Source organism: Procambarus clarkii, chromosome 5, assembly GCF_040958095.1.
Source record: "Procambarus clarkii isolate CNS0578487 chromosome 5, FALCON_Pclarkii_2.0, whole genome shotgun sequence".
Classification (NCBI taxonomy): domain Eukaryota; kingdom Metazoa; phylum Arthropoda; class Malacostraca; order Decapoda; family Cambaridae; genus Procambarus; species Procambarus clarkii.
The window spans coordinates 11,427,495-11,454,080 of NC_091154.1; the positions used below are offsets into that span (position 1 = coordinate 11,427,495).

The window sequence follows — 26,586 nt, forward strand, 5'->3', positions numbered from 1 at the left end:
TGTTATCGAGCCAGGGGCGAGGACAGGGGAGCCCGCCAGACGCTCCTCGTCCGCCCCGCCAGCTGCAACCATCCACCTCAACCCCCGCCACACACATTAACCCCCAGCAAGATGAAGTGGCAGTACAAGGAGGAACATCCTTTCGAGAAGAGGAGGGCGGAGGGCGAGAAGATCAGGAAGAAATATCCGGACCGTGTGCCAGTGAGTGTGTATAGATACAGTTTGTGTGGGTGAAGATACGACGCACTTGACGGGGGGGAGGGGGATGAGTCAATGTCATGAGGGCCGCCGCCATCACTGGCTGAGTGCACTTTGGCTTGGTTTGGCCCACCTGTTGTGGCCGAGGGCCAGGCTGGTGCCTCGCTGGTGATGCCCGCCGCCCCTGACCGCCCCCAGGCGCGCTCCACGCCATATTTACCTTGTATACAAACATTTATATAAACATTTTATTGAAACATTTCTGCCCCCTCAAAAACATCCTGTAAATGTTGTAGCAAACGTTATGTAGAAACCTTTTGGAAATGTTCGTTTAAAGGTAAATTTGTACAGATCCAAGTTATTAATATAAATATTGGTGTGGTGCACAGTGCTATGGTCCGTCATGGCCAGGTTCTGCTAAGATATTCGAGTTTTTGCTTAACATGTTAGTGAATGCTCTGAGCATGTTTCATTTAACTGTCTCATTCTGTAGCACTAAGGTCATCTTTCAAGCAGGTGTGGAGAAACTGGGTCGCTGTGTAGCACCAAGGGTTACACAGGTGTGGAGAAACTGGGTTGTGATGGCAAGGTTGTTGGCCAAGGTCATCCACAACAAAGAAAGTAACACGCATCCTGTAAACTGGTACATGATCCGGTGTAATAAGTTGACTAGTTTTGATTATTTCTGATCACTGATAGAATGGCATTGATTACATTGGTATAAACTGTTTGCATTATTTTAGATCAACGTATTGACCATTGGTCATTTCAATTCACTCAAAAAATTCATGAATGTTCATTGATGGTTTGTACAAAATTACAGAATATTGTCATAATAGCATAACATGAGTATAATTATCCAGTACTGTATAATCTAGGTTTAGTTTGTGGCTTTATGCAATACTGTATTTAGAATGTAATGATCTTGCCTTAACTCTTGGTTCTTTACAGTATTCCTTATTTTAATGTTTTTTAATTCAAATTTTTAAAAACCTATTTGAGAGGCTGAGGCAGGTTTAAGCCCCTTTTATCATTTTGGTTTGGGAATACTTGCAAAGGACTCGACATAAATTGTCCTTTTCCCCTACCTCCGTGAACTGTAGAATTATTAAAAGTATTTCCTGACCAACCAGGGATTTCCACCCCTTAGTGGCAGGCCTGGTTAAAGTAAGCAATATTATGTAATGAACATTTTGCTAGGGTATTAGACAACTCTGTAATTAATGTCAACAAGTAAAGAGGGGGAGAGAAAACTTGAATCCCAGTGAATGGAAACTGTTCCTCGTTGACTGGGGGGAGCTAAAGGCAGCACAAATGTATGGAAGTGCCTCGTCAAGTCATGATGGTGTATATTATACCTTTAATCAGAGGATTTGATGGCAAGTCTCCCAGGAATGAGAATTTTACTGGAGGAGTATTACTTAATTGAGAGAATAAGCTTCTTTCAATCATAATGCTAGCAATGTATTGGACTCTTCAAGCTATTGAAAGGTCTCCTTAATGTTTTGCCTTTGTAAAGGGCAGTGTGGTCGTGTAAACAATGTAAAAGGCAGTATGGTCGTGTAAACAGATTTCCGCACTGTGACCCATTCCTCCTCCCCCCCTCAGTGTTTAAACAAAGTTTGTGCTACAGATATATTACATAAATTGGTCAGCTGTAAGGCATTTGCTAATGAGCAAAACTATCAGGTGCAAGTTATGTGGTTTTGCACTTCACACGGAGGAATTTGATTTTCAGGAGTTTGGTCACTGGGAGCTGTGTTGCAGGATTGTTTCGTAATTCTGAACCTTACCGTGGTCCAAAGTATGGGTTAAACAAACCCTTTCCATGTTTCTTTGCAAAGTGTTCTTGGCATTACCTTGTTTGCAGTTAAAGGTTTACTTGATGGAGGTAGAAAGTTTTCTCCATGATCTTCAGGATGCTATAGAGTGGATGATACAAATAGTAAGTTGCAGGGTTAGCCCTGAATCACATTTTCCATTAACCACCGTGCTGCACCGGGTTTGTGAAATTCCCCCTGTGCGAAATGGCGGTGGTGGGGATAATACTGGCAAGGGAGATGACCTGTGACGCTCCACTGTGCATGCAGCTCGCCCTGAACGATACGCACTCACTGTATCGTCTTCATCTGTGTGTTTCACTTCCATCGGACTCTTGTCTTTATCAACCCTTGGGTCATCAATATAATATTCCCCTTCATCTTCAAACAACAAACTGTTTATCTCCCCTGGAGAAAGCGGTTTTGCAACAGCGTGTCCCACAGGCAACTGGGAGCTGGAGGCGTGTGCATCGGACTATGGTTGCTCGATCAGAACCGAGGCTACCCTCGGGCCTGGGGCATTCTGGGATTTTTTTCAAAATGGCCACCGCTCACTGCTGGCCTCAGGCATCCATCTCGTACACAACCAACCGCGCGCACGCGTTTCAAATGGGTACCAAAAAATCAGTTTTCTCAGTTGGCGCAGTTTCCCACCGAGTGCAGTTCAGTGGTTAAGCATGACTGCATTCTTGCAAACTATACTGTGATGATTTGTGCTCCACATACCGAGAGTACACCTGGACCTGTGGCCGTTTGTGCTCCACTTACCGAGAGTACACCTGGACCTGTGGCCGTTTGTGCTCCACTTACCGAGAGTACACCTGGACCTGTGGCCGTTTGTGCTCCACATACCGAGAGTACACCTGGACCTGTGGCCGTTTGTGCTCCACTTACCGAGAGTACACCTGGACCTGTGGCCGTTTGTGCTCCACATACCGAGAGTACTCCTGGACCTGTGGCCATTTGTGCTCCACATCCCGAAGAGTACTCCTGGACCTGTGGCCATTTGTGCTCCACATACAGAGAGTACACCTGGACCTGTGGCCATTTGTGCTCCACATACCGAGAGTACACCTGGACCTGTGGCCATTTGTGCTCTACGTTCCGAGAGTACACCTGGACCTGAACTTGTGTATACAGTGGCACCTCTACTTAAGATTGCCCCGACTTACGATATTTTAGTTACAATGGAAATTTGATCGGAAAATGCGATTCGACTTCCGATAGTGTCGTCGACTAATGATACTTGTTGGTACATGTTTGGGTTGACCGAGCGCGTGGTTTCCGGTCATGCGGACCAACCTGCCTCAGTTTACTAGAGCTGCCCGCTTAGTGACGATCACGCCTATAAGAAAATCCGTTTTTGTGATTTTTTTGCTTTTTGAACATAACTGATTATATATCATGCCATGGGTCCCAAGAAAGTCAATGGTAAGGTTGAACCTAAGAAAATAGTTGAGTAGAGGCAGTAGAGGATGTCCCTTCCTCATTAAGAAAATGTGTGAAGTATGGGAAGAACTGCAAAGTTTTGTTGAAAAAACTCGCCCAGATAAAGCTGTAGCAGGCCGTTGCATTGACCATTAAATGACAATGTGATGTCTTACTACAGACAAGTGTTAAAATGTAGGGAAAAACAAGTGTGTATAGACATTGTTAGCAAGACAAGCAAACAGTGAGCCACAAGCTGGTCCTAGTGGTATGCAGGCAAAACATGCCAGTGTGTATCCCAGAGAAGTCATCACTGCCTGATGTTTGGAAGGGGAGTCCCATCCATTATAACAGTAACACCTTTCCTCCCCCCCCCCCCCTCATTGCCATCTTCCATACGCCATAAAGAGTCCTCCATAAAGGTAAGGTAAACAGATGTACTGTATTGTAGTTAGAGAAAACAATTATATTCAGTATAAAATATATTTGTAAGTTAATATTTTGGAGGGTGGGGAATGGATTAATTCAATTCCCTTTATTTCTTATGGGAAAAATCGCTTCAACTTACGATATTTTGACTTAAGATACATCTCTGGGAATGGATTACCATCGTAAATAGAGGCCCACTGTAAGTTGGTGCAGAATATCCTAATTAGTTTTGTCATGAGACAGGAATCCTGTGTATATACAGTGGAACCTAGATTGGGCCAATCTGGTTGGCATGCACTCATTCCAGGCTGGATTTACTGAACTGGTGTGGTGAGCAAGAGCTGAAGTGGCGGATATGGTGAGCAAGAGCTGAATCGGCGGATGTGGGAGCAAGAGCTGAAGCAGCTCGGCTCGGCTAGGATATCGGGACACCTCGCAAACTGGTGTAAAAGGTGCCCATCATACCATAAGTTAAAATTAGATTGCCTTAGTGAAATCAGCCCGAGGGAGCCGGTCGGCCGAGCGGACAGCACACTGGGTTTGTGATCCTGTGGTCCTGGGTTCGATCCCAGGCGCCAGCGAGAAACAATGGGCAGAGTTTCTTTCACCCTATGCCCCTGTTACCTAGCAGTAAAATAGGTACCTGGGTGTTAGTCAGCTGTCACGGGCTGCTTCCTGGGGGTGGAGGCCTGGTCGAGGACCGGGCCGCGGGGACACTAAAAAGCCCTGAAATCATCTCAAGATAACCTCGAGCCCCATAGAACATGGAAAATAGGAAGGTATGAATGGTAACTCTTAATAGGGCTCCTATCACCATTTTAATGATTTACATAGATGGATGCAAGATAATAAGAGTTGGTGGTGGGGGGGGGGGGAGGCCTTGGGAAAGCCACTGACCATATTTAAAACCAAGTTGTACGTTTTTTCCCCAGTTGCAAAGGTATTTGTCGAGCGAATTGTGTTTTTTGTCCCCCCCCCCCCCCTTTGAAAATGGGCATTTGAGTCTAGGAAATGTACTAGATGTGATTAAATGTTAAGACCAATTCTCTTGGTAGTTGTTCTTAATGACAGATTGAAATTAACATTTGTTGCAAAATCAGCTATAGTGGGGGAATTATTTAGGAATAAATAGCAATGCAGTTATTAAGTTTATTTTTATTTTGTTCTTTGTTGTTGTTGTGTTTAACATTGCAATTTATATTTTAATGTAGGATAACCAAGAGTTGGATTATAAAAACTCCTTAGTCAAAACTAAGGAAATATCAAATATTATGACGAGTACAAATTTCGTACAAACTGTGTACCTGGTTGATACCTGGTTGATGGGGTTCTGGGAGTTGTTCTACTCCCCAAGCCCGGCCCGAGGCCAGGCTTGACTTGTGAGAGTTTGGTCCACTAGGCTGTTGCTTGGAGCGGCCCGCAGGCCCACATATCCACCACAGCCCGGTTGGTCCGGCACTCCTTGGAGGAATAAATCTAGTTTCCTCTTGAAAATGTCCACGGTTGTTCTGGCAATATTTCTTATGCTTGCTGGGAGGACGTTGAACAACCGCGGACCTCTGATGTTTATACAGTGTTCTCTGATTGTGCCTATGGCACCTCTGCTCTTCACTGGTTCTATTCTACAATTTCTTCCATATCGTTCACTCCAGTACGTTGTTATTTTTCTGTGTAGATTTGGTACTTGGCCCTCCAGTATCTTCCAGGTGTATATTATTTGATATCTCTCTCGTCTTCTTTCTAGTGAGTACATTTGGAGGGCTTTGAGACAATCCCAATAATTTAGGTGCTTTATTGCGTCTATGCATGCCGTATATGTTCTCAGTATTCCCTCTATTTCAGCAATCTCTCCTGCTCTGAAGAGGGAAGTGAGTACTGAGCAGTACTCAAGACGGGACAACACAAGTGCCTTGAAGAGTACAACCATTGTGATGGGATCCCTGGATTTGAAAGTTCTCGTAATCCATCCTATCATTTTTCTGGCTGTCACAATATTTGCTTGGTTATGCTCCTTAAACGTTAGGTCGTCAGACATTATTATTCCCAAATCCTTTACATGCTGTTTTCCTACTATAGGTACATTTGATTGTGTTTTGTACTCTGTATTATGTTTAAGGTCCTCATTTTTACCATACCTGAGTACCTGGAATTTATCACTGTTAAACATGTTATTTTCTGCTGCCCAGTCGAAAACTTTATTAATATCAGCTTGAAGTTTTTCAATGTCTTCAGCCGAGGTAATTTTCATACTGATTTTTGTGTCATCTGCAAAGGATGATACGAAGCTGTGGCTTGTATTTTTGTCTATATCTGATATGAGAATAAGGAAAAGCAGCGGTGCAAGGACTGTACCCTGAGGTACAGAGCTTTTAACTGCACTTGGACTAGATTTTATATGGTTGACCGTTACTCGCTGAGTCCTGTTTGACAGAAAACTTAGTATCCAGCGTCCTACTTTACCGGTTATTCCCATTGACTTCATTTTGTGTGCTATCACGCCATGGTCACATTTATCGAAAGCCTTTGCGAAGTCCGTGTATCTAGCATTCTGATTTTCATCAGCATCATTTTCATTCATCAACATTCTGATTTTCTTCTAATGCCTCAGTGACTTTGTCGTAGTGCTCAAGTAGCTGTGAGAGGCACGATCTTCCCGCTCGAAATCCATGTTGACCTGGGTTGTGAAGGTCATTGGTCTCCATGAAATTGGTGACCTGACTCCTAATCACTCTCAAATACTTTTATGATGTGCGATGTTAGTGCAACTGGTCTATAATTCTTTGCCAATGCTTTGCTCCCTCCCTTGTGTAGAGGGGCTATGTCTGCTACTTTAAGTGCATCTGGTATCTCCCCCGTGTCCAACCTCTTCCTCCACACTATACTGAGTGCCTGTGCTACCGGCACTTTGCATTTCTTTATAAATATTGAATTACACGAGTCTGGACCTGGGGCCGAGTGCATGGGCATGTTTTCAATTTCTCTTTCAAAATTTATAATTTTGTATTTTTAAATTTGTAGTTTTAAACAGGTTGTAGTTTTCTACTAAAACTTGGAATTTTTTTCCACCTGGCGGCTAACATTACGTGTGTGTGTCCAGGCTGTGTGCTATCAACCCTTGTATTGTACCACAGTGCCATGTCCTTAGTGAAACATTCTTAAATAACTTTTAAACAAAATTTGGCCAAGACTACTTACTGTATGTCTGGCAGCATCAGCAATCACCAGCGGCAATAACCTCAAGATAGCCGCAAAACCTCAAGATAACCCTGGATGTATTGAAGAAGGTTGTGGTAACTAACACCAGACAACCAAATACAGTTTACTCACGTCTTCTGTTGATGTGTTAATTAATTTTTCATGCAACTGTGCTCCTCCAGAAGTTGGTAAACATGTCAGTACTTGAGGTGAACCAAAGAGGTGATCCTGACCAGTGAACACAGGAGACAAGCAAAACTTGATAGGGGTAAAAACCAGCAAGCCAAGAGCCTTTTACCAGCTCAGCTGCTGAACTGACCTTACCAGACTTGTGTACTGTACAGTAATTTACTGGGTGTTAGCTTATATAAATTTTCCAGAATTATTGATTTGAAGATGCGCAATACTGTGTGCAGCATCTATCAAGGCAAAGAACTGCAACAAGTTCTTTGCCTTGAAGAAAGAAATAAGCTGTTGAAGTTTTTAAATTAGAGTACTGTACTGGTATATTTTTTAGTGTGGAAATTCAGATGGTTTGTTGCAAGGCAAAAAAATTGCGAATTTATTCACTTTTGGACTAACTCGGTAAAAATTCTACTTGTCTGTACGTCTTCTTTTCTAATGGTGGTCCTTCCCATATAATTTGGGTAAGTGAGCTTACAGTACATTAGTGTCACTAATATACATGCACTCATATTTTTTGGAATTTTGTTTTTGCTATAATTGCACATTATTAGCACATATATATAACTTACCTACATGTTTATGCACCAAGGTGAACCCCTAAACAGTTGTGGCGGGTGATTATATCTTAGGCCATTGATTTGCGCATGGCATAGTCCCCACACAAGGTCAAGCCTGTCCTCGGGCCAGGCTTGGGGAGTAGAACTTGCATGAACCCCATCAAGCAGGTATCTCGCACTCGTCAGTTGCCAAGTGCCATCTTATATGCTTTGCAGATGGCTAACACGAGCCAAAACTGCACTTATCTGCAAAACCTGCAGATCTCTTAACACTAAGCCTGCTCTTTTCAGAAACCTGGTTATTAAATCCTGGATACTGAATCATTGTTTATGATGGAACATGGGATCCTATTGCGTGGTATAGATACACCAAACTGCAGCTGTGGGCCTTGTGCTGTGAACATCACCACCTGCATCTAGTTTGCTGGTATCTGAACCTTGTAGTGTCTTTATCACTGGGTCTCACTAAAATTTATAAATAATTGGTTACTTATTTAATGATGGTGACACTGCGGGCACAAGCTGCATGGCGGTGCTGTGAGCTGCTGCATGGCAGTCCTGTGAGCTGCTGCATGGCAGTCCTGTGAGCTGCTGCATGGCAGTCCTGTGAGCTGCTGCATGTGTTGCTGATGGCTGCTCGCATATTACTGAGGCCCTCATACGCAGGTGGTGGTAGTGATGCTGCAGGCACGAGCTGTATGACGGTGCTGTGAGCCGCTGCCCGGGCGGTGCTGTGAGCCGCTCATAGTACTGAGGCCCTCACACCCAGGTAGTGTGGTTGCAATGTTTTTCCTAGATGGTCTGTTTATTGGAGGCCTGACAAAGTGGATGGGAGCGTGTACCAGTGGGAGTTTAAAATCTTGCACAGTACTTTTAATTCGTCAGAGTACTGTATGTGGCTTGCAGTTAAAGGGTTAAGACCTCCATTGGCTTCCTGGTGCAAGGTTATTGTGCAGAGAATGTCGCAATTGATGTCTGAAAACATATAACCTATCCCTAAAACTCAAAATGGTGACAACATTCCAGTTTTCCTGGAGTTTTTTTTTTAAAGTTGACAGGTAGAAATTATGGATCCTGGATGGACTGAAACATAACATTAATTTCACATTGGGATTGGGGTTTTTTTTCCAGACCATCGACCCTCGGTACAGAAACTTATCAATGATGAAAGAGAGATTTTGAACTGCAACCAAATTAGCTGTGGAATTCAGAGATTAGTCTTTTGATGTCTAAATGGACGTAAAGCTGCTTTTATTTATGTTGTGGGAGTTTTATTATACCTGGAGAAGGTTTTGGCAGTTCAGTAGTTTTACTACCAGCACCTGGCTTGAGGCCGGACTCAACATCATGAACTATGTTGCACCTTCCCTTGAGCACAAAAGTAAAATTTTATTGATTTTTTCAGGTGATTGTGGAGAAGGCACCCAAAGCTCGCATTGGGGATTTGGATAAGAAAAAATACCTAGTTCCTAGTGACCTGACAGTTGGACAGTTCTACTTCTTAATCCGCAAGCGAATCCACCTCCGACCTGAAGATGCTCTCTTCTTCTTTGTCAATAATGTCATTCCTCCAACCTCTGCCACTATGGGCTCTCTCTATCAGGTATGTTGCTAGCCATCTTTTAAATTTTATATGGATAAAATTCTTGTACGATTGCTCCAGTTGCTGCATGCTATTGCCCCGCGCTCCGGCTGATAGTAAACAGACGCCATCTTGGAAAATAAATTCCAGGTAACATTTCCGGGTGTGAGAGCCTTGGTACAGAGTGAGCAACTAAGGCTGGCGCATACAACGTGCGCTAACAGCAATGCTGTTCAGCTTGTGACCACAGCATTGCCTTAAAATGTCAATACGTACCTGCTATTATTTAACGATGATGGTATTACAAAAGACCCTTGACTGATAAAAATGACCAGGATTCTGATAATAGCAGGATTGTTGTGATAAATTAGCGCTGTGGTGGGAGTAATCTTGGTGGGGAGGGAGCTAGTGTCGTCTGCTGACTGTGTACCCACCTAGTTGTACTCGCCTAGTTGTGTTTGTGGGGGGTTGAGCTCTGGCTCTTTGGTCCCGCCTCTCAACTGTCAATCAACTGGTGTACAGATTCCTGAGCCTATTGGGCTCTTATCATATCTACATTTGAAACTGTATGGAGTCAGCCTCCACCACAACACTACTTAATGCATTCCATTTGTTAACTACCCTGACACTGAAAAAATTCTTTCTAACGTCTCTGTGGCTCACCTGGGCACTCAGTTTCCACCTGTGTCCCCTTGTTCGTGTCCCACCCGTGCTAAAGAGTTTCTTTGTCCACCCTGTCAATTCCCCTGAGAATTTTGTAAGGTGGTTATCATGTCTCCCCTTATTCTTCTGTTTTCCAGGATTGTGAGGTTCAGCTCCCTTAGCCTTTCCTCGTAACTCATTCCTCTGTTCCGGGACCAGTCTGGAGGCATACCTCTGAATCTTCTTTAACTTCGTCTTGTGTTTAACTAGGTATGGACTCCAGGCTGGAGCTGCATTCTCCATGATTGGTCTTACATAAGTGGTATACAGGGTCCTGAACGATTCTTTACACAAGTTAGTTCTAAAGGCAGTTCTTATATTGGCCAGTCTAAGCATATGCCGCTGATATCCTTTTGATGTGGGCCTCTGGGGACAGGTTCGGTGTGATATTGACCCAGATCTTTCTCTGTATTTGACTTGTAGGATTTCACTTCCCAGATGGTACCTTGTGTTCAGCCTTCTGCTCCCTTAGCCTAATTTCATTACTTAGGCAAAGGGAGCAGAAGGCTGAACACAAGGTACCATCTGGGAGGTGAAATCCTACAAGTCCAACAGAAAGATCTGGGGGTCGATATCACACCCAACCTGTCCCCAGAGGTTCCACATCAAAAGGATATCATCAGTGGCATATGCTAGACTGGCCAATATAAGAACTGCCTTTAGAAACTTGTGTGGCCCCCTTTCACTGTCTGGACTCATTATACCAGCTCAGTGGTTTGCTATGGTGAACACAGAAGTGCCAGGAAGCTGCAGACAGGTTTATCCCCGTCTGAAAGGAGAAAAACAGAAAAACCCATGGTTCAACCAGGAATGCAAGGTAGCGAAGCAACTGAGTAAAAGAACATGGAGAAACTACAGAAATAACAGAACACCAGAGAGCAGGGAGAGATACCAGAGGGCCAGAAATGAGTACCTCAGAGTGAGGAGGGAAGCAGGGAGACAGTTTGAAAATGACATCGCGAGTAAAGCCAAGACCCAACCAAAGCTGCTCCACAGCCACATCAGGAGGAAAACAGCAGTGAAGGAACAAGTGATGAAGCTGTGAAAAGGAGAGAACAGATAAGAGAATGACAAGGTGTGTGAACTTGACAAGAGATTCCAGGAGGTCTTCACAATAGAACAAGAAGCCCCTGCACTAAATGAGGCGGTGGCAAACCAAGCAGTCTTAGAGGAATTTGACCTCACCAGTGATGAGGTCAAAAGGTGTCTGCTGGAGCTGGATGTGACAAAGGCTGTTGGGCCTGACAGAATCTCACCATGGATACTAAAGGAAGGTGCAGAAGCACTTAAGTGTGCCACTCTCTATGGTGTATAACAGGTCACTGGAAACAGGAGACTTACCAGAAAGTTGGAAGATGGCTAACGTGGTCCCAATATACAAAAAGGGTGACAGGCAAGAGGCACTGAATTACAGGCCAGTTTCCTTAACTTGTATACCATGATACCATGCAAGGTGAATGAAGATCGTGAGGTAAAGGCTCGTAGAGCATCTGGAGGGAAATAACTTTGTAATGCACCACCAACATTGGTTCAGAGATGGTAAATTGTGCCTCACAGGATTAATAGAATTTTATGACCAGGCAACGAAAATTAGGCAGGAAAGAGAAGGGTGGGCCGACTACATTTTCCTGGATTGCCAAAAAGCCTTTGACACAGTACCCCATAAAAGGCTGTTAAAAAAGTTGGAGCAACAGGCAGGAGTAAAAGGGAAGGTGCTCCAGTGGATAAGGGAGTACTTAAGCAACAGGAAACGGCGAGTAACGGTGAGGGGGGAGACATCAGAGTGGCGAGATGTCACCAGCGGAGTCCCACAGGGCTCAGTACTTGGATCCATCCTGTTTCTAATATGTGAACGATCTTCCAGAGGGTATAGACTCATTCCTCTCAATGTTTGCTGATGATGCAAAAATTGAGAAGAATCAAGACGGATGAAGATACAGAGACTACAAGATGACCTGGACAAACTGGAGGAATGGTCTAGAAAATGGCTGCTAAAGCTCAACTCAGGAAAGTGTAAGGTGATGAAATTAGGCGAAGGGAGCAGGAGGCTGAACACAAGGTATCATCTGGGAGGGGAAATCCTGCAAGTTAGAGAAGGATCTAGGGGTTGATATCACACCGAACTTGTCCCCAGAGGCCCACATCAAAAAAATATCAGCGGCATATGCTAGACTGGCCAACATAAGAACTGCCTTTAGAAACTTGTGTAAGGAATCTTTCAGAACCCTGTATACCACTTATGTAAGACCAATCCTGGAGTATGCAGCTCCAGCCTGGAGTCCATACTATTATAGACTGTGGGTTGGTTGGTGTTGTCGTCGTTGATCCTTCTCTATGGACAACCCAACCCACAACTCGGCAGAGTGCTTATACTAGGAGATCACCCTTGGCGCTTCTGGCTCTTGGAGAGGGGCTCAACGTCACACGTTTAGGGGATGCGGCTCCAACACTTAGCCTCGTTGTCACGTGCACACACCCACTCGAGCCGCTGTGACTCCCCACTCTCTCCTTATGAGATATGATCTCCTCAATCCCCTATGACTTACTAGTATTACCTCCTACCCTGTCCACAGCAGTGGTTCTTGGTTCTTTCTCTCTTTCTTTACTACCTCCTGGGAAGCCTCACTAGGACAAGGGCAAACACCAGCAAATTGTGACACATTTACTGGACAAAGCACATACACGATACATACACACATATAATAATAATGAATCCTATACTCTATAATATCACAATCAGATTGCACTCCAACACCATCAGAACTCTTATCAGCTTATCAAGTGGTATCCTATCTCCTGGTTCACCACCTGATACTATCAACCTCCTCAAGTTGATCAAGCCTACGTACACTGTTGCACCATCAGCAAGACAATATATATATAGAAAATCAGCATTTGAATGCAATAACATATACCAGTATAAATGTTCATTGATACTTCAGTATAAAAAACTCCTTGACGTAAGAATGCCAACAGTCACTCACCTCTCACTGCGTCTTGCACGCTAAAGACAACCAAACACTATCAACTCCCTATAAGTAATCCACCAGAACTTCCCCTTCCACCTCTGGAAGTTCACAACCCTAATATCCTTAGGTTCTTCCGGGCTTCACTACCAGGATCCTCTGCAGCTCCTCCAGGCTGCTATCATGAAGTTTCCTTGAGTAACTACGGTGCTTCACCCTTCTGATAGGTTCCTCCACAGCTCTCTTGGCTGCTACACCGTGAAGTTTCCTCGAGCAACTATGGTGCTTCTCCACCTCTGCCGAAGCACGTGACACTCCTCTTCACTGCTGCTTCTCCCCACAGCTCGAGGTCCTCTGCTCCACTACCTTGGAGTCTCATCAGCTACTTCATCTGCTGGCTTCGAAGTTCTCAGCAACTCCTTCCCCAAAGACAAACCTGCAACCCATCGACACTCCAATAAAATGTTCCCCTTTAACACATAAACAAAAAATATTCACACAATATGTTTGTCTCCAACCTCTACCTGTCCTCTATATACAGTGAGAGTGGACTCCCCCGTTTTGGGCGGGTCCATACTCCACCTCGCCTGGCGGCGGTCCTCACTCGCTGGGAGGGTCTTCCTCCATCCGGAGCCGGGCTCCCTCAGTCGTCCGTCAGAGCTCAGAGTGGACGGACGTCGCTCCGTGCTCCTCCCTCTTCACTCTCCTATTTCAGGCCTTCTGCCTTATTAAAACATGTCTAACTTATAAATAAACATTGCTACTGTCGCTGGGCACACGACCAACTACAAACAATCACTATGAACTGGCGTTTATCGTGCTTACCACAGATTAACTGGTTGAGGGCGCTTTCCCTCTGACGGCGTCTGGTCAGGGCGCTCCCACGGCCCACAATAATGCTTCTGGGCGATTTAATATCTGCTCGTCGGCCAGGACTTGAGACCACAACGTTCCCAGCTCGATTCCACAGCTGGTACGTCTGCACACTTCTCTTCTCTTAGAGATATATCACTAGGGGTTCCCTTCTGGCGGGAGCTCAAACGTAGCGCGGCTTTCCCCTGCGATGTCTGGCACTCAAGTGAGGTCAAGGTCCTCCGGAAGCGAGCCTCACGCCTCCAGCAAAATGTCCACATCTCCTAGCCAGTCATTTATCTGTTTTCTCCTTCATTGCCCATAATCTCAAATTGTTTTACATATCCAACCAGCCATTTTTCATATGGGTTATCACCTCAAATTTTGCTAGACCTTCTAATCAGGTCAGGCTTGACGAATAACTCTCAAGGAGGGAGACTCGTTTCTCCTGTAGGCTGAGATCATAACAATACCTAGTTAAACAAAAGATAGAGAAGATTCAGCGGTATGCCACCAGGCTCATCCCGGAACAGAGAGGATTGAGCTACGAGGAAAGGCTAAAGGAGCTGAACCTCTCATCCCTGGAAAACAGAAAAGTAAGGGGAGACATGATAACGACCTACAAAATTCTCAGGGGAATTGACAGGGTGGACAAAGACACACTCTTCAGCACGGGTGGGACACAAACAAGGGGACACAGGTGGAAACTTAGTACCCAGGTGAGCCACAGAGACGTTAGAAAGAATTTTTTCAGTGTCAGAGTAGTTAATAAATGGAATGCACTAGGAAGTGATGTGGTGGAGGCATGACTCCATACACAGTTTCAAATGTAGATATGATAGAGCCCAGTAGGCTCAGGAACCTGTACACCAGTTGATTGACAGTTGAGAGGCGGGACCAAAGAGCCAAAGCTCAACCCCCGCAAGCACAATTAGGTGAGTACAAATGTAGATACTTACATGTGTGTATATAGTGTAATAACAGCAAAAGGAGTATGTTGGGAGGAGCCATTTTGGCAAGGGAGGTGGCATTGTCTGCATGACTTGTCATGCAGTGTATGGTGGCCATTATGCTGTTTGGTCACCATATCAGCTTAGTTGTACAGTTATGGTGAATAAAACGTGTAATATTTGTGTGCATATAGTGTAATAACACTACAAATAATAAGGTTGGAGGAGGAATGTTAGTGTTTGGCCTTGCACGAGTGAGGGGAGGGAGAGTTAGCTGACTGTGGTGACTTCTGTTATTGCTTGAACTCACCATACCAGCTTAGATGTACAGTTATGGTGAACAAAACATGTAGATACTTGCATATAACATCTGTATATAATGAATAAAAGCCAAGAGTATAGTGGGAGGAGAATGTTGGCGAGTGAGGTGAGGAAGGGTGTGGCGGCCAGTGGCTGGCTGGCTGGCTGGCTGGTGTGTGGTGGCCACTCCTCGTTGCTTTTTGACTCGCAATACCAACTTGGTTAGATATGGAGACCAAAACATACTTATATTTTATCTGTATATATAGTGTAATAACAGCAAAACTGCTTTATGAACATAATACAATGGAGCCTCGCATAACGAATTTAATCCGTTCTGGCACCGAGCTCGTTATGTGGAAAACTCGTCTTTAGAAACGAATTTCCCCATTTAAGATAATGGAAATAAAATGAATCCGTTCCACCCCCATGAAACATCAATACCTGTATGACATTTTATAATGTAAATATAATACTGCACATGTAAATTATAAATGTTAATTTACCATTTTCAATTGTTCTTTATCTTATAAAGTCAGTTGCTGGCTTGAGACGATGGGGAGGTAGGAGAAGAGTTATGGTGTGGAAGGAGAATCCACCTCTTGAGTCAGGCAGGCTCTCTTCTTGGGAATTCAACCCCACTGGGACCGGGTTGTGGTTTACTATCACTTGCTTGTCTTTTCTCCACTTTTGCAAAGAACGTATTCTATTGATAAATGCCTTTGTCTTCGTTTTAGGATGTCAAGGCTCCATTAATCTAAATGATGTGTTTTACACACCGTTTCATCAACATACATAGTGCAAAAAATACATTTCACCTACAGTAGTGTTTTTCCAACGCTGTAATCATGAAAATTGTTAACTCGTGTTCAATGAGATGAGCCGCATGAATGTTTGTTTGCTGAACAATATGTTCATGAGCGGCTCATCAAAATGTGCAGTAAAAAAGTCCATTTCACACGTCCTCACTAATATCAGTGAAAAGGTCTGTAATCCCAACATCTTTATTGTCAAAGGTAGGAATTAGTGAAGCAAAATCGCCATCACTCCACACAAGTACACCTGGTGTCCTGTGAGACCAAACAGTGGCACCATGATGAGGAATCATTGTACGCCGTGGACCATCGCAAAGTACGGGTGCGAACTGAAGATGAGGTATAATCACGTGAACATTGAGGGGCTTTGCTTCCTCATTCTCTGTGGTGCCATGCAGTGGCGCTTGGCTGGGCGAGCCGCTGTTGCTGATGCGACAGAACATCGCTTGGTAACACCACTACCACTTTTGCAACATCAGGATCTGCGGGTTGGTACAAGAATTCAACCAACTACGAACCACTTAGTTTGATGACAGGGAGCAGTAGAGCAACAGAAGTGCACTTACATCGCATTAGGCTTGGATACCCATGTGCATGGGAAATAGGCTTACAGGTCCCAGGAAGATGAGAGGAAATGTCAACACTGGAGAAATGCCAGACAGGCCACTGGAACATTATCTAACACAATGCACAGTTACAAACCCATTAAGATTTCAACTTAGATTCAACAGAGCAGAAGTTGTTGTTAAACACACATGGCAAAATCTTACTGAAGCGACCATACGAGTAATAAATACTCATACTCCGCCCAAGTAAAACAAACAAGCAACACTTAGTGGGCCAGCCATAGGCTTAGGGCCTGCGCAGGAATATCCCTGCAAAAAAAAAAAAAGCTGCCACTAGCGCAGGGCGTGGTAATACCCTGTTCCGATTCAAGCTTCAACAAAACCAGAAAGACGCCTTCCTCTGACTCGTCGCCCGAAATATCCTCATACTCTTAATGTAAAAGAACTGTGTGATCGTAAGCGAATTGGTGTAGACACTGGGCAACGAGGCACTGGTTAGCGTATAGGCCTCCCTATGGGAGCAGGTTATCTCGATCTCGTTCTGTGCTATTATCATCGGACTCTTGTGCATAGTCTTTATCATTGTCAGTCATAAATATCACTTTCCTCACCATACAGAAATATAATTCGGTATTTATTTGCTCTTCAGTCCTCGCTGTTGGCTGGGCGAGCTGCTGTTGCTGATGCGACAGAACATCGCTTGGTAACACCACTGCCACTAGCGAGAGGCGTGGTAATACTCCCAACCAACAGCACCATTGCATGGTGCATGGTTGGGAGGTGTTTGGCAGTGTGCTTCGCCATGGTATCAGCTTGGTAACTGAGGCCTCATACTGTGGTGGTCTAGCTGTATTTTTTTTCGAAATGGCAGCTGTTTACTAAAGCCCCTGGGCAGCATATGGGAGCCTCTACCCCGCCAGCCGTTCAAATCTTGCGCGGTACCCAAAAATGCCATATGGAAGTGGTGCTCACTTTCGCGTCAATTACTCAACACGTCATGTGAAGTGTTGGACAGTTAGTTAATATGAAGTCGTAGCCCATCCATCTGTTCTACAACATTCACCTCTTTCCAGTCAGCATCATACACAAATCTGTACATCAGTTGATTGACAGTAGAGGCGGGAACAGAGCCAAAGCTCAACTCCCATAAGTACACCTAGGTGAGTACAACTAGGCAAGTACAGTACTTCCTCCTTGATTTGACAGGTGAAATTAAAGTATTTCATCTTTTATGGAAAAAGTTGAAAGTGGCATTCACTGTTTCAAAGGCAATGTGAACACCAGCCATTTCAAGAACAATATTTTGATGCAAGTGCTTTCTTGGTTAACGAGATTCAGCATACCACTTTCTCACTCCTTAATTAATAGTTTTCTTGTGTAACAATTCAAATGATGCTTATTATGACTACTTTTCTGGCTGTTCTTATCAGCAGAGGCTAAATGCTCATTAATCCATCTGGCAAACCCCGTTTATGAATGAACTGTTTACTCAAGACTCGCAATTTGACGTATATACTTTTCTCAAACAATGCATCGCTGACGATTGCTGCTTGAATAACAAGTCAATAAATGCCTAACTTACCCGCTAACTACACACTGAATATTATTGTATCATATTAATTTGAGAACTGACCCTATTTTTTTAATCATTGCTAAAATTTATGAATATATCTTGGGGAAATGGCCAGGCTGTTCTAACAAGCCAGAGGGGGATAGACTTTCCTTATGACCACAACTTTCTGGAGCATTTTGTGGTTCATGGCAATTATAGTTGGATAAGGTCAATATTATTTTTTCAATTCAATTTATGCTTTTGATCTCCAATTAGTTTTAAGTGTTTTTCCCCACATCTTGCCCAAAACCCTGTGCGTATTAGTGGCTCAGGGCCATATTATGTACTAGCTCTATCTAGAATCCAACATTGTTTGTAACTCATTTTGAATGTATGTACTTTTACCTGAGTAAACATTGTTTTATTATTATTATTATTATTATGTCTGTACAAGTGTCATTATCACAATCAGGAAGGGGAGGATCTTCTCCCGTTCTCCCCCACTTCCCCCCCCCCTCCTCCCTGCACTGGAGGGGGGGGGGGAGTGCTCACCAGGCAGTGCCTTGGTTATTAATATCTAGAATTTGAAGAACAAAACAAACGTTACACGGAATGCTAGGGAAGGTTCCAAACGATCCCAATGAAGTATGCTGCCTTGTCACATTAAACCCTATATTTTTCTTTTCCATACTTAGTGACTATAAATTGGCCACATGCTCACATTCAGGGATGACCAGGATCCCCAAGACAATAAGTGGCTCAATGTTATTAAACTGGATATTTCTTTGGTCAGTGTTGGCTGTGTGGTGCATGCCAAGGTATTGCTCTTGATACCAGTATCAAGAGCAAAGACCACTTAACTCCTCTGAGTTGAGAATGAAATACTTGTGTGTGTGTTTATCTAAAGGTCGACCCTGAATGAAATGTGCACCCAAAGACAATCGTCTTATGCTTTTCCAACTTTGTCAGTGTTCATTTTTGTGTTTTCAGATATGGTTGATTTTATGACTAAATGTTTGATTTGATTGACCCCCTCCCTGTCTGGCCCGTTGTCGTCGTTGAGGGGGCTTGGTGGGCGGCTGCCGGAGTGTGATGCTCCATGAGTTAGTCCTCTGTCTTTTTGAAGCCTAATGCTCCTGCTGCTGCCTTCACCAATTGTGCCAGAAATCTTTTCCTTTTCCTTGTTTCATTCCCCCCCCCCCCTCTCTTCTCCTTTCTAATTGTCATTTCCTGCCGACCTTTTACTAGTCTTGATTATTCTTTCGGACTACTTCTGTTTTGATGCCCGGATGTTTGGGGAGGCATACTCTCTCACCCGTAGAACTGTAGTACCCAATGTCTTGAGCGAGGGGACCCTTTTTATCATCAATCCTCCTTTCGTCGTTGAACCCGATATTGGAGGACTGACTGTTCTTAAGGTGGCGATTGTGGGGCGTATACTAACGACACACTCCTGGGGGGGGGGGGGCAAGACCGGCAACATGTCTCTTGTTGGGTGTCCTATCCTCTAATTGTGGCTCCGTGGTGGGTACGGGGGCACATTTGTGAATGAAAATATTACCTCTCAGTTTCCATGTTGCTGAATATTGTTCCTCTTATAACTTCTCAGGCTCGTAGGGTGGATGACCAGGCCCCCGACTCGGACTGTGTTGGAAGACCGGGCTCTGTAGCCTCTGCTACACTTGGGCCCAGACCTAGCTCCTCCTTGACCCTCCTGACTACTGCCCCCCTCCCTGGCTCCCCTCCCTCCTCTGGTTGGGTCGAGCCACACTCCCCCAGTGGTGACCACCTCATCCCCTGGCATGGCTCACTCTCCATTGTAACTACTGCTCCTTTTAAACTGCCCTCTCTGGGGGCTCTCAATGCTGTCCCCGCCACAGCTGCACTCGCACGATCCCTTCCCATACTAATACTTACCAAGCCTTGTTTGGTCCTGCTTCAGTGGGCTAAATACTTTGATTTCCTCCCTCTGGCGTCTACACCTGACAATTTCTCCATCCATAAACACCTTGTTGATTCGGTGGATGCCTCTTACTTTTAATCCCACCCGTTTTGGTGCACGTGTTGTTGCTGCTCCTTCACCGGATGCAGCTACTTGCTTAGCCTGCATTGTCCTGAATTGGGGAGACCCCTGTTCGGGTCTCCAAAAATGCTCTGTTAAATGCCAGTGTTGGCACTGTTCTCCTGCACCATGTTGCAACCGGTGTTAGGGACCTGAAAGACTGCCATGAGGATATTAAACGTATCCTCAAAGCCCATGGCCATCCTGTCCTCCAGGTAGGACACGTTCACTCGACCCCCTCGTGGTCGTCCGCCATCAGCCCCTCCGAGTTGTGAAAATCACCTTTGATAGTAGGACCCTTCCGCCCTTCTTATTCTTGCTGGTGCCAGGTGCTCCGTTCAGGAGTACATGCCCTCTCCTAGACTTTGTAATAAGTGCTGGTAGTTTGTGCCCGGTGCCCCCAAGTTCACAAGTCTTTTTTTTTATGCTCCATGTGTGGGGACATTAGCCACTCTAAGACCGATTGCTCATCTTCCCAGGCTCGCTGCCTCAATTGCGGTGAGGCCCACCCTACCTTCTCCTGCATGTGTATGCACTAAAAGATTGAAGCAGCAGTCCTCAACTTGAAACACCGGGATCGTTCAACTTTTCCTGGGGCGAGATGCCATGTCTGCCGTATCCACCCTTTCACTGGCGTATCTTATGCTCGCGTGTTGCGTTCTACTTCTCCTCATCCTTCCCACCTTCCTCAGTCCCACAACTGTTTCCAGGCTTTGGACCCAGACATGCCCACCACCTCCTCCCCTGTTCCTTTACATCCTGTCCCGGAAGGTCTCCCTCCTGTGTCGTCTTTTTCCTTCTCCCCCCTGATCCTTCTTCCCGTCCCTCCCCACTATCTCTTGGCCTTCCACGCCGCCTGTCTGTCCAGGCTGATGTCCATCATCTTCCCAGCAATCTTCATGTTGTTCACTCAAGTTGTTGTTCTGCTGAGACCCTCGAGTCTGTCGCCCAGTACGTTGTTGCTGGAACACCTCCGAGTCAGAAATGTAAGCCTGGCTAATCTCCTTCCTCTTCCCCAGCGGGTAAGAAGGCATCGCTTTCTCGCCAACCAACCCCCTCCCCCACCCCATCCTGACTCTCTCGCTTTGTCCCCTCCCATTTCGGTGGTCGGGCCCTGTCCCAGATATGGAGGTTTTTTTTATCCCCGATTCCCTCTTGGTTGCTGCCCTTGCTGAGGTGTGATCCTTAGTTTTAAACCCCCCCCCCCTCCCTCCTTTCTCTTGCTGCCCTTGACCGCCCCCCCCTCAGTAGTCTCCCCCTCCTCCGGACCCCATTCATCTGCCTCAGGGTCTAATAAATAAATATGTAACTGCTATTATTTGGCTATGACAGTATTACAGATGACCCCTGACTGATAAAAATGACCAGGATTCTGATAATAGCAGGATTGTTGTGGTAATTAGCGCTGTAGTGGGAGTAGTAATGCTGAGGGACAGTAGGAGATAATGTTGTTTACTGACTGTGTGGCCAAGTGTTATTGTCTACATTCACCATACCAGCTCAATTGTTATCTACTGGTGAACACAAATGTAGATACTTGCATATAATATGTATTTAGTGTAATAACAGCAAAAGGATTGTTGGGAGGATGACGGAGGTTGTGTCGTCTGCATGACTTGTCTAGTTGTGTAGAGGGTGGCCACTATGCTCTTTGGGCACCCTACAAGCTTATGTACAGTTATGGTGCATACAACATGCAGATACTTGTATATAATGTGTATATAGTGTAATAACACTGTTTGCACTACACTGCAAACAGTATTGTTGGGGGAGAAAATTTAGTGCATGTACTCACCTAATTGTGCTTGTGGGGGTAGAGCTCTGGCTCTTTGGTCCCTGCCTCTCGAACTGTCAATCAACTGATGTACAGATTCCTGAGCCTACTGGGCTCTATCATATCTACATTTGAAACTGTGTATGGAGTCAGCCTCCACCACATCACTGCCTAATGCACTCCACCTGTTAACTACCGACTACTGAAAAAGTTCTTTCTAACATTCCTATGGCTCATTTGGGTACTCATTTTCCACCTGTATTCCCTTCTTCACGAACCACCTGTGTTAAACAGTTTATCTTTATCTACCCCTGTCAATTCCTCTGAGAACTTTGTAGGTAGTAATCATGTCTCCCCTTACTCTTGTCTTCTAGTGTCGTGAGGTGCATCTCATGCAGCCTTTCTTCGTAACTCGTGCCTCTTAGTTCTGGGACTAGCCTAGTGGCATATCTCTGAAATTTTTCAAGCTTCACCTTGTGCTTGACGAGGTACGGGCTCCATGCTGGGGCCGCATACTCCAGGATTGGTCTTACATATGTGGTATACAAGGTTCTGAATGATTCCTTACACAGGTTCCTGAAGGCAAGTCTGATGTTAGCCAGCCTAGCATACGCTGCAGATGTTCTTTTGATGTGGGCTTCAGGAGACAGGGTTGGTGTGATATTAACTCCTAGATCCTTCTCTCTATTTCATGAAGGATTTCATCTCCCATTCTGTATCCTGTGTCTGGCCTCCTGTTTCCACTGCCTAGTTTCATTACCTTACATTTACTCGGGTTGAACTTTAGTAGCCATTTGTTGGACCATTCATGCAGAATAAGTCGTCTTGTAGTTTCATACTGTCTTCCTCTGTCTTAATCCTCCTCATAATTTTTGCATCATCAGCAAACAATGAGAAGAATGATTCTATACCATCTGGAAGATCATTTACATATATAAGAAACAGTATGGTTCCAAGGAACAGTATGCCTCCTGTCTATCCCCCTTGTATATCGGGGACTACGTTTGCCACTCTACAAATTTCTGGCAGTTCACCTGTTACCAGTTATTTGTTACACACCATGGAGAGTGGCAGGTACAGTGCTTCTGCTCCTTTCTTTAGTATCCATGGTGATATTCCATTCGGGCCTATAGCCTTTCTCACATCCAACTCTAGCAAAAGCTTCCTTACATCTCCACTGGTAATTTCAAATTCCTCTGAAATTAAATTTGTGTGACCTTGAATGAGTGAGGGAAGCAGCCGCCAGCTGACTGTGTTGCGATGACTTAGTGTCTGAACTAACTATATCAGCTTAGTTGTACAGTTGTGGTGAACAAAACATGTAGATACTTGTATATAACATCTGTATATAGTGAATATAGTCCCATCTCCTGTAAAGGTATTCCTTATTCCGACTTTTACCCAGTTATTCATTCCTCCATCCTTGCCCGTTGGCACCAGTTTCTGTTACTGGTAACAAACTGCGTACTCTTAAGGGTAGTGTCCCTGTGGCCTTCTTCCTACCACCGTAACCGATGATGAGAAATAGCTCTGGCAAGGCTGCGTATTGGCCATAAGCGCTTAACTCATGGACACTTAATGGAGCGCCGCCCTGCTCCTTATTGTCCAAATTGCATTGTCCCTCTTATGGTCGTGCATATCCTTGTTGAATGTCCTGACTTCCAGGATGAGTGTGTCTTGCTTTCCGACCGTCCCTCGCAATCGCTTGTCCCTCGATAGAATTCTTGGTGATTTGAATACTTTTGATATTGTTCGCCTTATGCGTTTCTGTTCTGGTATTGGCATCCTTGGTGATATTTAGCGCCTTCAGATTATTCCGCACATTTGATGGTGCTACATAGCCTTCTCGGTTTGGTGCCTTCCTTTTGATAATTACTTTCAGCCCTTGAGCTGTTATATTTGAATCGACGGGTTTGTGAACACACTATATCGATCATGAGTGTATTGACCTGAGTGCTTCCTGCCTTTTTGCCCTCGATTGAGACATTGAAAGAATTGTATGGATTGCTGAGCAAGGCCTTGGGTAGCTCAGGACGTTTACCCTCACAAGTGTGTGGAGGGACCAGACTGCCAGTGTTAATAAGATATTGGTTATTAATATATTCCATATTCATGGTGGCTAGCATGTGTATTGTCATGGACATTATGTTCATACCATCCTTTTTTGCATGTAATGTTGTGTACCAGCCAGGCAGGTTATTACTCGGATTACAACGTGGATACTTTAGGTGCTTGTAAACAATAAAACTAATGGGGGGGGGTTGATTATGTTGATATTTCAGCCTCTTGTCTAGACCTGCCAGTTTAAAGAAAAAGCGTGTGTGTGTGTGTATAATTTATTTATTTATTTAATTTATTTATTTATTTATTTATTTATTTTTTTATTTTAACATAACTCAATATATGAATCCAAACAATCCTGCAAGCTTGTTTGGTGCTTGGGAAATGTTGCTATAACTATGCTGTAATTTTTACTAATGATTGTCATATTTAAGATTACTTAATTCTGTAAAAAAAAAAATGTACATGTTTGGCATTTTGTATTGGTATTTAAGAAGAAATAAAATATCCATGGAATCTCTGATGACTTGATATTTTTTTCTTCCTTTACAGGAGCATCATGAAGAGGACTTCTTCTTGTACATAGCTTATAGTGACGAGAGTGTTTATGGAGGAGCGTGCTGAAGTGTTCCTAGTCAGGCTGGCCAGCTACTTGGAGGGTGACCTTGACCTGGAGACCCCGAGAGGAAGTGCGTGGGACGACTTGTCCTCAAAATGAAGAAGACTTTGAGATATTTAGAGCCTTGGCTGTAACTCCCTATAACAGTCTTTATTATGAAGAAAATAAAAAAAAATCAGAAGTTGCATCTAAAGTTCTAAATACGTAGCGGCATTCCTTTTGGATGGTTTGAGAGTTGTGTGAAGTGAAAGGATGCATTTACTGCACTGCTTTACTTCATGGCGTCTTGGTGCAATTTGAGGGAAATGCAACATCTTGCCCGAGGTGCTCAGGACTGATTCGGCTTCAATAATTCCTCCAAATTGCACTTGAAACAATGCCTTAAATAGAGTATGTGCTTAACTCCTGTATTGTATGCCAAAGCATAGATCAATTTTATTTTATTTCTCAATTTTTTTGGTGGATGAAAATTTTTAATTAATAATGATGTGCTTGTTCAGTTTGGTACATCTTAGTCATTAGTTTAATCACTTGCTTCTCCCTTTTCTTTAAATAAAGAAAATTGTGCGTGACGGGTGACTTAACTCGTGGGGGTGTAGGTATTGTGGACGCTTGTGTGCGTAGCTATACACCACCGAGTAATGGAACCAGTCGTGTACTGCCTTGTTTATTAACCCCGTGAAAGGTGTACTGTATCCAAAAATTTTGTTGGCATCACCTTTAGACTTTTTGTAAGATGTAAATATTATTTCTTGATCTAAAGCATATTCTCCTTGGCTATTATAATTATGAATGACAAACAGGGAAAAAATGAAACCAAATTTATCTTGCTACAGTAACAGTTGGTGCTTGGTTATAGCCACACCGACACCTCTGGACATGTTATACCTAACTTCGTTGTATAGCCACTCCTGGTTTAGTGTGTAGTGGGTCTTGATTTTTTCTTTTAAGGAGAACATTATATTGAGTTGTCAAGTTTCCTTTGTTTGGCGTATATAATCTAGTATTGCCACATTATGAAATGTACTAAAAAATGATTAAAATTCTGAAAACCCTGATGCGTTGCATATTTTGTCCAATTTTGTGCAGATTGGTTTAGCATCTGTAGTTTTTATGGTGTGTATCCTCATTTAAGATGCCGAATATCTTCTCCCCAGCTTGGTGCCACCTATTGGCACCGAGCTGGGGAGAAGATGGTCTCCCCAGCTTGGTGCCACCTATTGGCACCGAGCTGGGGAGAAGATGGTCTTCCCAGCTTGGTGCCACCTATTGGCACCCAGCTGGGGAGAAGATGGTCTCCCCAGCTTGGTGCCACCTATTGGCACCCAGCTGGGGAGAAGATGGTCTCCCCAGCTTGGTGCCACCTATTGGCACCCAGCTGGGGAGAAGATGGTCTCCCCAGCTTGGTGCCACCTATTGGCACCGAGCTGGGGAGAAGATGGTCTCCCCAGCTTGGTGCCACCTATTGGCACCGAGCTGGGGAGAAGATGGTCTCCCCAGCTTGGTGCCACCTATTGGCACCGAGCTGGGGAGAAGATGGTCTCCCAAATTTATTTAAGATGCCAAATTTACGAGGATCTCTTGGAAGTTTTTTTTTGTTTTACTCTACATTTGTGATTTGCAATTGGTTTTGTAGGAGAGAACATGATTTCATCAGCCAATGCTCCTGACATGAAAGTACTTAGTAACTGTTGTGTTGACAGCACTAGTACTTGGTGATGGAATTCCAAAAAGTTGATTTTTATATTAAATTTGGACGAACGAGAAACATTTTTAGCCACGAATATGACCAAACCTCTCCTCTCCTTGCAAACCTCGGCCAAATATAGTACATACATGCTGTACTAAGCCTAAGCATATTGATATTAGTTTCTTTGCTTCATTTTATCCAGACTGAAAATTAATAGTACATTAATTGGTTTAATGGTGGTACATCACTACATAATGGTACTTTTGACCAAATAGTTACCAA

General features: G+C 44.2%; 1 protein-coding gene and 1 long non-coding RNA gene across 2 annotated transcripts; one reads left to right on the plus strand and one right to left on the minus strand.

The window, feature by feature from the left end:
• Atg8a (Autophagy-related 8a) lies at positions 1-25,672 on the plus strand. Its single transcript, XM_045751443.2, has 3 exons — positions 1-201; positions 9,219-9,416; positions 24,548-25,672. Exons 1-3 carry the CDS (start codon positions 112-114, stop codon positions 24,617-24,619), a joined length of 360 nt encoding a protein of 119 aa, XP_045607399.1. The 5' UTR covers positions 1-111; the 3' UTR covers positions 24,620-25,672.
• Positions 4,849-7,030, minus strand: LOC138373289 (uncharacterized). Its single transcript, XR_011231115.1, has 2 exons — positions 6,902-7,030; positions 4,849-5,179 (listed from the first exon to the last, which is right to left on the minus strand). It is a non-coding gene; the product is annotated as an uncharacterized lncRNA (long non-coding RNA).
• Positions 25,673-26,586: the final 914 nt, after the last annotated feature.

Excerpts from the sequence above, each read along its gene's own strand:
- Atg8a (XM_045751443.2), top strand. The coding sequence starts at position 112 with ATGAAGTGGCAGTACAAGGAGGAACATCCTTTCGAGAAGAGGAGGGCG. Across the intron at positions 202-9,218 it reads AATATCCGGACCGTGTGCCA|GTGATTGTGGAGAAGGCACC; the intron begins GTGAGTGTGTAT and ends TGATTTTTTCAG. Across the intron at positions 9,417-24,547 it reads CTATGGGCTCTCTCTATCAG|GAGCATCATGAAGAGGACTT; the intron begins GTATGTTGCTAG and ends CTTCCTTTACAG.